Source organism: Paroedura picta, chromosome 7 (genome assembly GCF_049243985.1).
Source record: "Paroedura picta isolate Pp20150507F chromosome 7, Ppicta_v3.0, whole genome shotgun sequence".
NCBI classification, from domain to species: domain Eukaryota; kingdom Metazoa; phylum Chordata; class Lepidosauria; order Squamata; family Gekkonidae; genus Paroedura; species Paroedura picta.
Genome location: NC_135375.1, coordinates 20,654,764 through 20,668,987, shown reverse-complemented (window position 1 = coordinate 20,668,987; position 14,224 = coordinate 20,654,764). Strand labels below are relative to the sequence as shown.

Genomic DNA, 14,224 nt, shown 5'->3' with positions numbered 1-14,224 from the left:
ACTGCTGAAGGTCCCAGAAGGGAGAATGTCCCAGCAGGTTGGGGCCAGGACTGAAAAAGCCCTGGTTCTGGTCAAGGCCAGTCTCCTCTCTTTTAGGCCAAGGATCCTGAGCAAGTGGATCACTGAATCTTAGTGCTCTTCATTGTATCCCTGGGGTGCATGTGTGTAGCATGTGTGGGGCACATGTCTTTTACATTAACTGTGGCTATTTGTTTTCCTAGAAATTATCTCCTTGCATTTAATTGGGCTATAAATCCCACAGATTCAGCTTTCCTAGGGATTTTGGAGCATTTAAAAGTGGAAAATGTTTAATGGGGAAATAATGTTTTTGATGGTAATCTCTTTTTGTATATATGTAGTTTGTTTCTGTAAGGAAATATTGATGGTGTTGTGAATATCATTGCTAAAAGAGGAACGTCTTTTCTCCCCCCCCCCTCCCCAAAGTTGGTAAAAGTACCACTAGATGAAAGTGGAGGCCTGGAACTTGATCCGGGAGATGCTGATCTTTCCTTCTATGCTCCGGGTGTTAAAGTCTCCAAGGAAGGCAAGTGGTGTTGTTGTCCATTGTTGAGCTATAAGACATTAAACTTAAATAAGGAAGGACATGGGCTTGCAGTGGAAGTGGAAGAGAGAAAGCCTTGTCCCCAGTGACACGGGGATAGATGGGAAAGAAGAGCGGTTTTAATAACACCTTGAAATGAATACGAGGATATCGGGGACATGAGAAAAGCAGCCCGTCACTCAGGTGTCCTGAATTGTAGCTAACCTTAAAGCGCGCCTGCATTGTTTGCTTCTGACTTGACATATGTGGTTCCCTTGTCTTTCTGTTGAAACAGAGCGCTATTCAGCCCACCTGATTTTGGAGGATTTCACGGAGGAGGAAGATGTTTTAAAGCCAGGCTCTTTGCAAAACAAGTACGCTGCTCCCTCTGTTTCTCATTCAACGTCAGCAGCTGATCTTCTCAGTGCCAGAAAGTCGGCTTCAGGTAGCATCCGCTAGTTGCTTTTCTGCATTACTTTTGGTGATATCAGATATCAGGGTGTGTGTTATATTTTAATGGGGTTATAATAATTGTTTTATGTGGGGTTTTATTCTGTAACCCGCCGCAAGATGGACCGCCGATAGCGGTGGGTAACAAATCCAATTTAATAATATTAATAGGAATAATATATCCAGTAAAGATTTCTCTCTATACTGCATAGGGGCAGTATTTTAACTAAGGCAGGGTTTCTCACTAATTTTCTTCCTCCGAGCATTTCTCCTCTGCTCTGATCAAGCTGCTTACAAGATTTATGGTCCTCTTGCATCCTCTTCAAGCATTCTTAACGAACCCCTTCCCACCTTCTGAGTGGGATAAAAAGACTCAGGTCTCCCTTCCTGCTTATTGTCTGACAAAGAGAGCTTTGACTCTTGCAAGTCCATACCCTGAACCTCTTATTAGTCTGTAAGCTGGGTAAGGAGTATTGCTGAGGGGCAGAAACTGAAATCTGGAGGGGGGGTAATAAAAGCATGTTACCGCCTCCGCTTTGACATTATTGTCCTAGTTGATGCATGGAGAAAGTGACTCTGTCACCTCCTTTGGAAACCCTGTCATAGCCTTCCAACCTCTTCCACAGGCAGCTAATTGCCAAGAGACATATCTTTCTTTCCTATGATTCATTTCATTGATAGGATCTTTTGTGTGTGTTTTTTTGTAGATATTTATTCTAGACTTGAAGGCCTGGATGAAAGGTGTGTATTGCAAAACATTTTAACACCATACTGAAACCAGAAGTGTTGTTGGAGGGATTGGTCTCCTCCCTGGGAAAGTTATATAGAAATATATGACATCCAGTAACCCCCCATTTTCGCCCCCTCTTCTCCATGTATCCGTGCATTTATCACTTGTTCTTGGCATGTATTGAACCCTGTTCCAATGTAATGTCATCACTGTCATGAGAAACTGGGACAGACCTGTAGATTAGTGAGATATGTGTTGAAGGATAAGAGTTTTAATTACTTCTTTCCTTCGGTAAGTGTGTGGAGTGCTTCCTAGATGAGACGAATAAGTAATTTATATAATATATATATGCTCCTAGCTTAGTGCTGATGTCATATTATGTATTTTGATATAATAAAAAAGAGATTTCAGATTATTATTCACTTTTCTATAAGTTAGGCAGAACATACCATATATAAATTACATAGCCACTGAAGTTTTTTGCTTGCTTAACTCAGAGTATGAATTTCAACCGTTTTTAATGGTCACTGCCAATAAGAGCCAATGATTACAGCCCCCCAAACTATGATTTAGTTCTGGTGGTATGACCAAGACAGAGAAAAAGCCCTCCCTTCCACATGACCTGTCACTGCTTGGCGTAGGTGGGCATACAAGAAGGAAATCAAGAAAAGTGTCTCCTCAACTCACCCCTGGCACCATAGGCACTATATTCTGGGAGACGTAGTTTCCAGGATGCCCAGCATTTAATGTCATGTGTTCTAGAAAGTGCAGCTTCCAGAGGTGTTCAGCAGCTGGGAGAGAAAGGAAGTGAGACTCTTGCCTTCCCCAGACCCTTACAGAGCAGCAGCAGCAGATGGGGATTGGTCTGGCTGTCTTGATAACATCATTAAGAACGCCATGGAAATCCAAGCAACCTTGGGGTTAATTTGCATTACTTCATTGTAGCTAAGATGGATCCTGATTCTACCCCTCAAATACAGATAACAATTTTGCAGTTTGATATTTAAAAAGCAAGAAACAGCTCATACAGTCATAATGTCAGTATCAAAAGGGGCAGGATCCCACATGCTATCAGGCTATCCTAATTCTAATGAACACCGCCCAAGGTGATTGGAGAAGTGATTTGATTCTTGATTTCAAACCCATGTTTGCTTTTTCCAGTTTCTCAGAAGATCCCTTGCAGATTACTGGCCTGAGTGGCGTGACTGACATCATAACTGATCTCCTGACGGAAGGTGGCATTTCAGCTGCAGAACTGGGCCTCACAAAAACACAGGCCCAAAAAATCTCCAGGTACTTTTGCAGCTTTACAGAGACTGGGTTAGCATCCTCAACTCATTTTACTCATTCATGTTGCAAGAAACTGTTCTACATGGAGTATCTGCAAATCACATCATACGTGCCCTTTGTTTATATTTATACGGAGTTGCATTAGACAGACCGTGGTGGCCTGAAACTTACTGTCGTGTCTATCTTGGATATTCATAGTTTGCTCATGCCAGATATGCTGGAAGCACAACAGACACCTACCTACCCCCCCCCCCCCCGCCACCAGTGGGGGATAAGGAGGGTAGAGTGGTCAGCTTCCAGTTGTGAAACTCCTAGAGATTTGGAGATTGAGCCGGGGGGCTGCGGCAAAGAGCTAGTAGGATGCAATGCCATAGCACAGTAAAATCACAAAACTCCACCCTCACAAAATCCTCGGTGGTGAAAAACTAACCACCCCTGCCCCCCTCCCCTCCCCGTAGCTTGACTAACCCTCTCCACCCAGTGCCTCGCGGGGGGTGTAATGGGGAGTCAGCTTGATGTTCCAGCTGTGGCGAGGAGGGGCCCATAGAGCTGACTTGCCCCAGCTTCAACCGAATACCTGGCTGAAGAGCTCCGTCTTGCAGGCCCTGAGGAAATTTCTCCTGGGCATAAATAACCAAGGCTGGAAGAACTACTCATTGAGGAACTTCTCTTTTTTGTTACAATTTTATTAATGTATTCAGAAAAATACAGAAGAAAAGAATACCATCTATTTCCTTGACAGGACTATGAATATTAAAAATATCAATATCTTATATATTTTTCCATTGTACCTATCATCCCCCCTTCCTGAGTTCGTATTTCCATCATTTATATGCACTTCATATAAACATTTATTTCCCTTTTATCATATCACGAAAAAATTGTCTAATATTGGACTCCACTTCTTTCTAAAATCTAATGTTGATCTGTTTTGCATTAAATTTGTTACGCTTCCCTTTGGCCCATATTCCATCAGTTTATTCAACCAGTCTGCCTTGTGAGGCAGGGGAAGTCAACCTGTGGTCCTCCAGATGTCCCTGGACTACAATTCCCAGGAGCCCCTGCCAGCAAACGCTGGCAGGGGCTCGTGGGAATTGTGGTCCATGGGCATCTGGAGGGCCACAGGTTGACTACCCCTGTTGTGAGGCATTTCTGACTTGTTCCGTTTGTGCTTTGTTTCAGACACTCCGCCACAGTGGGCGGTCCTTCACATCGAACGGAACAGGAGAGAAAAGAGTTACAAGCCTGGATGAAAAGAAAGCGAAAGGAAAGACTGAATGAGTATCTCCAAAAGCTGACGGAACAAAGAGAAAAGGAACACAGTCCTTTTCAGAGGAGAAATAACTTGGTGAGATCATTTGCTTAGAACTGCTTATTTTACCGGGCAGTCCTAAAAGCCATTTCCTGGGAGGGAGGCCCTTAAAGTCTCAGTAGATTAGGATTTCTCTCTTGATGGAATAAAGTGCACATATAAACAGCTGTATTTTGATTTAGGGTTCATGGGGAATTATTTACATACCGTTATTGGGCCTGCATTCTGCATCCTCCCCTTATAAACTGATCCAGAAGAATCATAGAGTTGGAAGGGACCATACAGGCTCTCAAGTTCAACTCTCTGCTCCATGCTGGATCAGCCCCAAACATCCATTAACCCAGTGATCCCCAGCCTTTTTATCACCGGGGACCAGTCCACGCTTGACAATTTTACTGAGACCTGGGGGGGGGGGTAGTCTTTTGCCGAGGGACTTCACCGCTGCCTGAGCCCCTGCTCCACTTGCTTTCCCGCTGGCACCCCTGACTTCCCGCCACCCGCTGGGGGGCGCTGCCAGCAGCAGCTGCACAGTGCCACGCCGAGGGGGAGCCCCAGCCATGGCGGCCACTGGAGAGCACCAAAGGTGAGCCAGTGGCAGAGTGGCAGGGCAGCCCCCGAGGCAGCAGTCAGGGAGGAGGACAAGGAGGTGCCGTGGCCCAGTACCGACTGATCCACGGACTGGGACCGATCCCCGGACCGGGGTTTGGGGACCACTGCATTAATCCATTCAGCTAAGGCCAGTGCAGTAATAACAGTGGATGGATGGTAATGTGATGATACCATTGGGGATGAGGACAGCCCTCTAAAGCCCCCTCCATGAACCTGTGTAGCCCAAGAGAGGTCTCCCTCTGAGAGGCATTACCAGAAGCAGCTCCACTGCTGTGGACTGGGCTAAAGCAGACACCTGACCACAGCAAAATCTTCTTCCTTGGGCTGGTATTCTGCAGCCAGCCACAAGGATGCAGTTTGCAGTTCATTCGGATTAGAAGTGGTGCCCTTGCAGCATCTCTTTGGACCCTTTCTTCTCAGAATGGAAGCAGCTGTGTAAATTCATTTCCATCCCCCCCGAAGGGCACCCAAAGCAGCTAACATCATCCTCTTCTCACCTCAGTCTTATTCTCACGGCAGCCCTGTGCAGTGGGTTAACCTGAGCTGTGTGGCCGGACTAGAGTCACCCAGCAAGCTTCCCTGGCAGAGTGCAGATTCAGACCCAGATCCCTCTCGGACTCTGTCCACGAACCCTTCGTGATTCAGAATAACCAGTCACATCTGGTTTAGTGCTGGCCAGTGCACAACCATACGTGTAAATAACATGGGAAAGTGGCTGCCTTCTGCATGCAACTATTTTCAGCTCCGTTAATACTGAGGAGGGAAACAGCACGTCTCATCAGTGCATGGGGAATGCAGTGTGACATGTTCAGAGTACTTGCTAGGAGTGACGGTTGCATGGTCACTTCAACAGGTGACCGTGTAGGTCTGCAGTAGGAGAGCTAGATTTGAGTCCAGAAGCACCTTAAGAAACCAGTGAGATTTTGGGAGTATGAGCTTTGTCTCTCAAAAGCTAATACCTCTCCCCCCCACACACACACCTAATCTTGTTGGTTTCTAAAGTTCTACTGGATTCAAATGATAGCAAAGTAGCTAACCAAACCAGCTGTGCAGCTAAGAGCATTTGTTGTTGTTGTTGTTAGGTGCAAAGTCATGTCCGACCCATCGCGACCCCATGGACAATGATCCTCCAGGCTTTCCTGTCCCCTACCATTCCGTGGAGTCCATTTAAGTTTGCACCGACTGCTTCAGGGACTCCAACCAGCCACCTCATTCTCTGTCGTCCCCTTCTTCTTTTGCCCTCAATCTCATCCAGCATTAGGCTCTTCTCCAGGGAGTCCTTCCTTCTCATGAGGTGGCCAAAGTATTTGAGTTTCATCTTCAGGATCTGGCCTTCTAAGGAGCAGTCAGGGCTGACCTCCTCTAGGACTGACCGGTTTGTTCGCCTTGCAGTCTTCTCCAGCATCAGAGTTCAAAAGCCTCAATTCTTTGATGCTCAGCCTTCCTTATGGTATTAGCTAATGGATTTTGGACTGTTTTCAGCAGAAGGCACAGTAGCAGCCCATGATTATCTCAAAAACCACCAATGTCCAGATTCCTGCTAGCCGCTGGCTGCCTGCACCAATGACTTCCATTCTGCCCCGTTCCAAAAATCCTAGCCTTGAAAAATTGCCTGCGATAAATGTCTATCAGCAGTGATGAGATCTGTTTGCTATTTTTTTCCTACAGCAGCTTGGATATACATCACGGGAAATTAAACTGCAGCAAAAAAAGAAAGAGGAAAAAGACAAGTAAGTGGGTTTTTCCACCCCCAGCACTGTTCTAGCTTTTTCATTTTGTGCTGTTCTTTTAGTTGTGGCAGCCAACAAAGAGTGTCAGGGGCCAGGTCCTTATGTCCTGCTGCAAGCCTTTCAATGACCTGCCAGTAGCCATCAGGATAGTCAGATGATTGCTGTTTTCAGCTGATTGATGGAACATGTCACTAACATATTCCCTCTGATTCAATTATTGAATTAACAAATGCATATTGGTCAGCGTGGTGTGGTGGTTAAGAGCAGCGGGGTTTGATTCCCTGCTCCTTCACATGCAGCTGGGAGACCATGCACTGGTCACAATTCTTTCAGAGCTGTCCTCACAGAGTTCTCTTAAGAGCTCTGTCAGTCTCACCTACTTCACAGGGTGGCTGTTGCGGAGAGAGGAAGGGAACGGTGTTTGTAAGCTGCTTTGGGACTCCTTCAGGTAGCAAACCCCAGCTCTTCTTCTCACGTGCTTTCCTTTTTGTTTTACTCTTTTTCCCTCTTGAGAATCTTGTTGTCTGAGCATCATAACCTCAGAGTGTCGCAGGCCCTCACCCTGATGCACGAGCTGCTATCAGACACAGTGCAGCTTCCTTCCAAAGAGCCTGGATCGTCCCCTAGGGCAAGTTTGCCTCAAGACGTCAAGAGGCCACGCATCTCTTCGGCTGGAAGGTAGCGTATTTAAGCTCTCCATCACCCTCAGGTGTCTCACTTCAGGTTTCCCAAGCGAGAACCAGATTTTGCTTGTTGCGGGGTGCCGTGCGTCCGAGCAGGAGCATCCAGGGAAGACAGATGCCCAGGGTGACTGAGACAATACTCCCAATACTTTCTACATTTCTTTTTTAGGATGGTTGTTACCCTGCCTGTGTCCTGCAGAGCGGAATCCCAAGGTGACTTATATTCAAGTCACACTGCTAAGCAAATACATTAGCACTAAAAATCACTCCCATTATCTGTCTCCATTCAAACCAATCACAGTCCTTTCCCCCGCCTGGCAGTGGTTCTCTTAGAGCCTTAAGCACAGAGAAAGGGGGATTGAGTAACCAGTCTTCCTCAACCCTGGCTAGAATGCTCTCTCTCCCCCCCCCCAGCTGTATAGCCCACCGTGGCGTTATTTTGGGAGGGGGGCTGGCAGCTTACCGTCTTAATTGAAAGTGCATCCATGAAGCATCAGTTAAAAATTCCAGTCTTGACAATTGCAAAAAGCCACAGCCCACAATAAATCGTAAAAACATCCACAAACAGAATGAACAAGGGTTGAAAACCAAAAGACCAGGCCTCACCAGATGTTCAGGGAGCACCAGATTACAAAGAATCAGCAGCAAAGCTCAAAGCCCAGGTGGATCGAAATATGGGTGCAGCACAGAGGAGTCTGCCATGGTCACTTGGCAAGGTCTGAGACTCGCCAAGACAAACAGATTGGAGAGTGTAGCCCCGGGCTTATGGTTGCACCCCTGGCTTCAATAAAGGGAAGAGGATTGTGAATGATACCTCTAACATGTATTACCTGTTGCGGTCTGTTTTTACCATGCTGCTAGAACATTTTATTTCTACTTGTGCAATGCCATTCCTTGCATTGTTTTAAATTTCACGTTTAATACTTTATTTCAGTCCTAATACATTGCTTTTTAGATGGCGCTTCATCCTGCTGATCGCCCTGGCTTGCACCATGTAACCCCCCTTGAGTCTCAGTGAGAAAGACAGACTCTACATAAATCAGTGATTCATTAGCCATTGCAAGATTAACGGCTCTGTATCCGCAGTGCTGTGAGGTTGTGTTGTTCCCCAGGTCTGATTTCCCCCCCCCACACACACACACACACACCATTCTGAGAAGTGCTCGTGGTCCACTTTGAGCATAGTTTGTTGTGTAATGATCGAAACATGGTGCTTCCCTTTTAGACACAACCAAACTGCAAGGAACAATGCCGCTTCCAGAGCTGGGCTGGGTCAGACAAGATCCTTTTCCAGTCTACCTTGTGACACGACTTGGAGGAAAGGTAAGAGCGCGAGAGATCCCGTTGTGCAGTTGACATACAGCATTCGCTCGGAGAGCCGCATCACAGCCTGCTGCTGAAGCGTTTCCATGCTGGGAGGCCGGATGCAGTGGGAGGAGTTTGTGTAGGAGACAGACGCAACTAGCAGATTACATTGCCGAGGTGGGGGAAGGTTCGCTGGGCTGCATTAGGGCTCAGAAGTGCATCATCAAGGGAGACCCTCACAACACCTACACTGTTAACTCAGTAAGGCCACTAACCATTAGCACTACAGGAGAGGGACCAAGCCCTATGAAGATAGGTTGAAGGACTTGGGAATGTTCAGCCTGGAGAAAAGGAGGTTGAGAGGGGACATGATAGCCCTCTTTAAGTATTTGAGGGGTTGTCATTTGGAGGAGGACAGGATGCTGTTTCCGTTGGCGGCAGAGGAGAGGCCACGCAGTAATGGGTTTAAACTTCAAGTACAACGATATAGGCTAGATATCAGGAACATTTTTTTCACAGTCAGAGTAGTTCAGCAGTGGAATAGGCTGCCTAAGGAGGTGGTGAGCTCCCCCTCACTGGCAGTCTTCAAGCAAAGGTTGGATACACACTTTTCTTGGATGCTTTAGGATGCTTTGGGCAGATCCTGCGTTGAGCAGGGGGTGGGACTCGATGGCCTGTATGGCCCCTTCCAACTCTATGATTCTTTGATTCTATGAACTAAGGCAGGTGAGGCATCCTGAAGGGCCGCATCCCACCCACCACTTGAGCGTCAATGCTCTCTGTGCCTGTGCTGCAAAGACCAGAGACAGGGCTTGGCTCTGCCTGGCATCTGCCTTTCTTTCCTTTAGTTGCCAGGCTAAAACATTCCTTCAAAAAAAAAAAGCAGGTTTTTACCTCTTATCTGCTTTATGGCCTGATTCTGGCCCGAGGACTATTCTACCATTTTAGGCTGTGTGAAGTACTTCACGCTGTTTTTAATCCTAGCCTTTTCTAATGGTTTTGTTGTGAGCTGTCTCAACCAGGGCTTTGCACACGCAGCATACACATTTTCTAGATAGATTTACTGTAAACTGCCTGTTAAGAAAATGCTTTCTCTTTCCTCATCCACCATGTAAAAGGATTAGTTGTGTCTGTCATGGGAGCCAATGTGGTTATCTAGAGCGGTGGTCCGCAGGGCCGCGGCAGGCCGCACATGCGTGTTTGTGCCATGCCCTGCCGCGAACGCGCATGTGCGGCACCCCGTGCTTGTGTGGCCGGGTCGCACATGCGCATTCGCGCATTTGCGCCATGCGCAGCCACAAACAGGCATGCGCAGCATCCCCGCGCATGCACGGCTGGGCAATTGCCCTCCCTGCCGTTGCCGGTCCGCAGCCTGAAAAAGGTTGCGGACCACTGATCTAGAGAACTAGGTTGGATGCACTGCTCCTCCCCATGAAGCCTGCTGGGTGGCCTTGGGCCAGTCACAGTCCATCATCGATCTTCTGTGCAGGCACACATGGGGACTGTGCATTAGCCCAGGGGTAGTCAACCTGTGGTCCTCCAGATGTCCATGGACTACAATTCCCATGAGCCCCTGCCAGCAAATACTGGCAGGGGCTCATGGGAACTGTAGTCCATGGACATCTGGAGGACCACAGGTTGACTACCCGTGCATTAGCAGACTTCCCGTTGCTTGGTTTTTAAAATACTCCAACTCCAGAGAAGCAAATCTCCAGACAGAAATTGGTTTTCCTTACATATAAGGTAGCTTCTCAGCTACTGGACAGGGATGGGAGACAAAGAAAATCCTTAAAAATGATGAGCTAAAGTCAAGTTGTGGTATCCACCCCCTTTGCTGAGAACTCTTGAAGACTTTGAGCTACCTTTGGTGGGACCTGTGTGAGACTGACAGGAGGTGCAGAGCTTTCTGCCGTGTGCCCCTTGAACTCTGAAGCGGGGCATTTGAATCTGTACAACAGTTAAATATGCTATAGCAACATGTTTAATGTGGACGTTGTTCTGAGGATCACCCTATTAGAATAGAAGCTGAAGAGGACATGCCATGTCCTCTGCAGTGGAGGACTGGCCTTCATGTTGCCTGTGCTAGTCCCCCACCGTGACAAGTTAAGAATGGTAGACCCCCACCTCCCAAGGAGCACCATGGCGTGTAGGACAATGAGTACAACTGATCCACATGATGTTATTTCATATAAAACACGTCAGTCTAAGTTGTGGAAATAAAAAGGCTCCAGAGCTAGAGTGATTTGATGGAGGGAAATAACTGCACATAAGACCAGACTTAACCATTTGTATACCCCTACAGCTTCTGATCAGAGAAGACCTGCATCTACCCACCTAGCTGCTCAGATAACTGAGGAGAGTGAAGAGGATGTGAGTGGCTGGAGCATCCCCAGTGAGATCCAGCAGATTTTGTATGGCACTTCCAACTCCCACCATCTACAGGTAAGGCTTGGAAATCGACACCCAGCCTGACTTTATATTTTCTAGCGGCCTGGAAAAGAGGGATGTGGTCACAGATCAGTGAACAAATACCTGCTTTGCATGCAGAATCCACCCCCCCCCCAGCCTGGTTAAATCCCAGGTATCTCCAGTTGAAAGGATCAGGTAGGAGATGGATGGACAAGATCTCCATTTGGGGCCTCATCAGAGGAGACAATACTCCCCATGGTAAACCAGCAAGGCTGCTTCATGTGCCTTACTATGATGTTTCAATATCCACCTTTTTGGCATGATATGAACTGCAGATTTAGATAGTTCACAAGTTTGAATCCCCCTGTAAACAGAGTTTGTCCAGACAGGAGCTTTACTGCAACTAGGGGTATTTGGTCACATATAACATTTCCAGTATTTCTTGTACAAGTTGGGGTTGGCAATATCCAATAGCAAGAAAGGCTCTCCTGATAAATTCCGAATATTTTTCTCCCAGTAAATATCAGGGGTCAGTTTGAAAAGCCTTTTGTTGTTAACGGTAGTCTGTGGTCCAGCAGCCCTTTAAACCGCAAAGGGCTGTTCGTTTCATTGAGAAACTGAAGGGCCACCCCCTCTCCAGTCCTCGCTGCCTCAGGAAGGGGCATTTAAAAATTACCATTTTACTTTTGTCTGTTCAGGATGGGAGAAATTGTCATTTTCACTAAATAGGGAGCACGAGTCCCATTTTATTAAAGTAAAAACAGGAGAGGGACAGATTATGGGAGGGAAGCCCTTCGGGGAGTTGAGCTGCAGCCTCTACTTATTGATTCTCTGCTCACCTCCTTAGGGCCCTTTGCCTCCAGAAGACAGCTTCTCTGTGGCCAGCGCAAATAACTTGGAGAGTGTGTCTGAAAGCACCAGCAGCATCCTCAGCAAGCTTGACTGGAATGCCGTGGAGGCCATGGTGGCAACGCTGGAAGAAAAATAAAATCACCCTAAAGGACATTAGGATGCTTGCTGTTGGGGGACACAACTTGTTCAATTTTAGAAGAAAATGCACCACTGTGTTCATGACCAAGGCTGCTACAGGACAAATCCTGCATGACACACAATAGGACAACACCGTAAGTAACGGAATCCTAACCCTTAAAATCAGCAACTTGGGATCTGTATATGGAACTGACTTGTGGAATTCTGCAGGGAGATGTGATTACCCCCTTGGTTTCTTGGAACATACAAAGGTGAAATAAATCTAGCAAACACAACTCTGGGTATTATTGTCATTTCTGAAAGTAATAGAGCAGTGGAAACAATTGGTTGAATATGAATTTCAAGATTCCAAATGTAACTTATAATTCTGCATTATGTTTTATAATTATTAAATAGCAACTTGCTTTCAATAAAGTGTTTTGGCTGATAATTGTGAGCAGTTTCTGTGGAGGGGGGAAACACTTGGATGCTGCTACTGATATTTTCAAAACAGCGAGGCTGATACTCCTTATCCATGCTACCGAAACCAGGATTCTAAATTTGAAGCCAGCATAAATGTTTCAGAACAACCTTGCAGAGGAGACCAAATTATTTAGGGTGGTTAAGAGAGCTCCCAAGGGATCTCTTCAAACTGGGAAAATGGGTATCAAAATGGCAAATGAGATTCAAAGAGAGCAAGTATAAAGTGATGTATATTGGGGCAAATAATCTCACTTTCACATAGAGACTTATGGGATCTGACCATAACCAATAAAAGGGGACTTAGAGGTGCGAGTGGTTGAACTCCTAAAAACTCCTAAAAAAAGAGAAAAAGAAGAAAAGAGTGAAGGATGGTGAAGGACAGTAAGAAAAGTAAAATAATACTTTTTTAAAAAGCAGAACCCCCGTACACCCCCCCCCCAAAAAAAAAAAAGGAACCCGAAATGAATTCCAAAGGAGGAGGACAGAATCCTGGCCTTGGCCTCCCCCACCCCCACAACTGACCACCAGGCCCAAACTACACAACTCCACAGAAATAACTGCAAGGCACAATTCCAGAAGGAACTAAATCCCGAGAATAAAACCAAAGGGAACCAGAAAAGACCTGAGGCCTTTAGCCTCACCTCCCTCACCACCAACAGTAAAATAAGATTAAAAAAAAAATCTTCAGTCAACTATCTTCACTCTTCTCCTGTTCATTCCCTGTTTTCACTCTTTTCCAGGCAGGCAGGATCTGATTCGAACTCCACAGCAGAGTCTCTCAGGCAGCTTAGAGCAGCAGCTAAAGCCAATGCCAGCACACACGCGCCACGCCTCCCTCAGCAATGGAGTCTAGCTCAGCCAGACCTTTGCTTTTATGCTCTGCCCAGGTACAGATTGGCTAAAGAGCAGTGTCCCCCCTAACCTGAAATCCTGCTTGCCAAATTGCCACTGCTCCTTCTCCCCTCACTCCTGTTCCCTCAGAAATGGGTGGGGAAAGCAAGGTAGTTGCTTAGAGGCACTTCACATTTGAAAACCACCACCTTGCAAGTTGCAAACATGCAATTTATGTATTTATTTCCTCATTGATTTTTATACCGCCACTTTTCCAATGGCCTCACAGCGGTTCACACAAAATAAAACAATAAAATACAATAAAACCCCCTTACAACACTAAATAGATATAGGTGGCGACCTCTTATTCAAGCATTCCAATTCCTATTCCGCTTCCCTAATCCCCCGTTCAACCGTGGATTAGGGCTGGCTCTACAGCACTACAGCTGTACAGCACAACCCCTAAGGTTGTGGGGGTACAGCACTACCCCCTAGGGCTGGCTCTACAGCACTACAGCACCCCCTAAGGTGCCTTTGCCATTGCCCTGCAGAGAGGCTTCTTTCCCCTCCCTTCAGTTGCCTTGGAAACTAGAGAAAAAGGGGGGAAAGAGTTCTAGAGGGAAACCGAGAGCCTCTCTGCAGACCTTTAAACCACCAGCTATTCAACATATCCAAATATACCCAGAAAACAAATCAAAAATTTCTCAGTTAAGAACAGTAAAGCCAAAGATATTCAGCACTACCCATTCTATTTGCTGAGTACTGGAGGAGAACCTGAGGCTACCAAACAACATAATCCTTACTCCTTTAAAAATAATAGAGATACTCTATTAGAAAATGCCAAGTCCACCTTAAAAAAAGCCTTCAAGCCCTTTAAAAAAT

At 46.4% G+C, this 14,224-nt stretch overlaps 1 protein-coding gene across 5 annotated transcripts in view; it reads left to right on the top strand.

The window, feature by feature from the left end:
• CPLANE1 (ciliogenesis and planar polarity effector complex subunit 1) overlaps nucleotides 1-12,479 on the top strand; it is a 66,654-nt gene extending 54,175 nt beyond the window's left edge. For 4 of the 5 annotated variants that reach the window (XM_077347000.1, XM_077346999.1, XM_077346994.1 and 1 more), the window contains 10 exons: nucleotides 445-544; nucleotides 837-986; nucleotides 1,699-1,732; nucleotides 2,883-3,014; nucleotides 4,194-4,359; nucleotides 6,601-6,662; nucleotides 7,176-7,340; nucleotides 8,571-8,668; nucleotides 10,953-11,092; nucleotides 11,907-12,479. In XM_077347000.1, coding sequence (XP_077203115.1) covers nucleotides 445-544; nucleotides 837-986; nucleotides 1,699-1,732; nucleotides 2,883-3,014; nucleotides 4,194-4,359; nucleotides 6,601-6,662; nucleotides 7,176-7,340; nucleotides 8,571-8,668; nucleotides 10,953-11,092; nucleotides 11,907-12,047 — 1,188 coding nt within the window. In that variant the 3' untranslated portion in view covers nucleotides 12,048-12,479. The remainder of the gene's footprint in view (nucleotides 1-444; nucleotides 545-836; nucleotides 987-1,698; nucleotides 1,733-2,882; nucleotides 3,015-4,193; nucleotides 4,360-6,600; nucleotides 6,663-7,175; nucleotides 7,341-8,570; nucleotides 8,669-10,952; nucleotides 11,093-11,906) is intronic. The other variant, XM_077346998.1, reaches the window with a different exon arrangement.
• The last annotated feature ends 1,745 nt before the right edge of the window (nucleotides 12,480-14,224 follow it).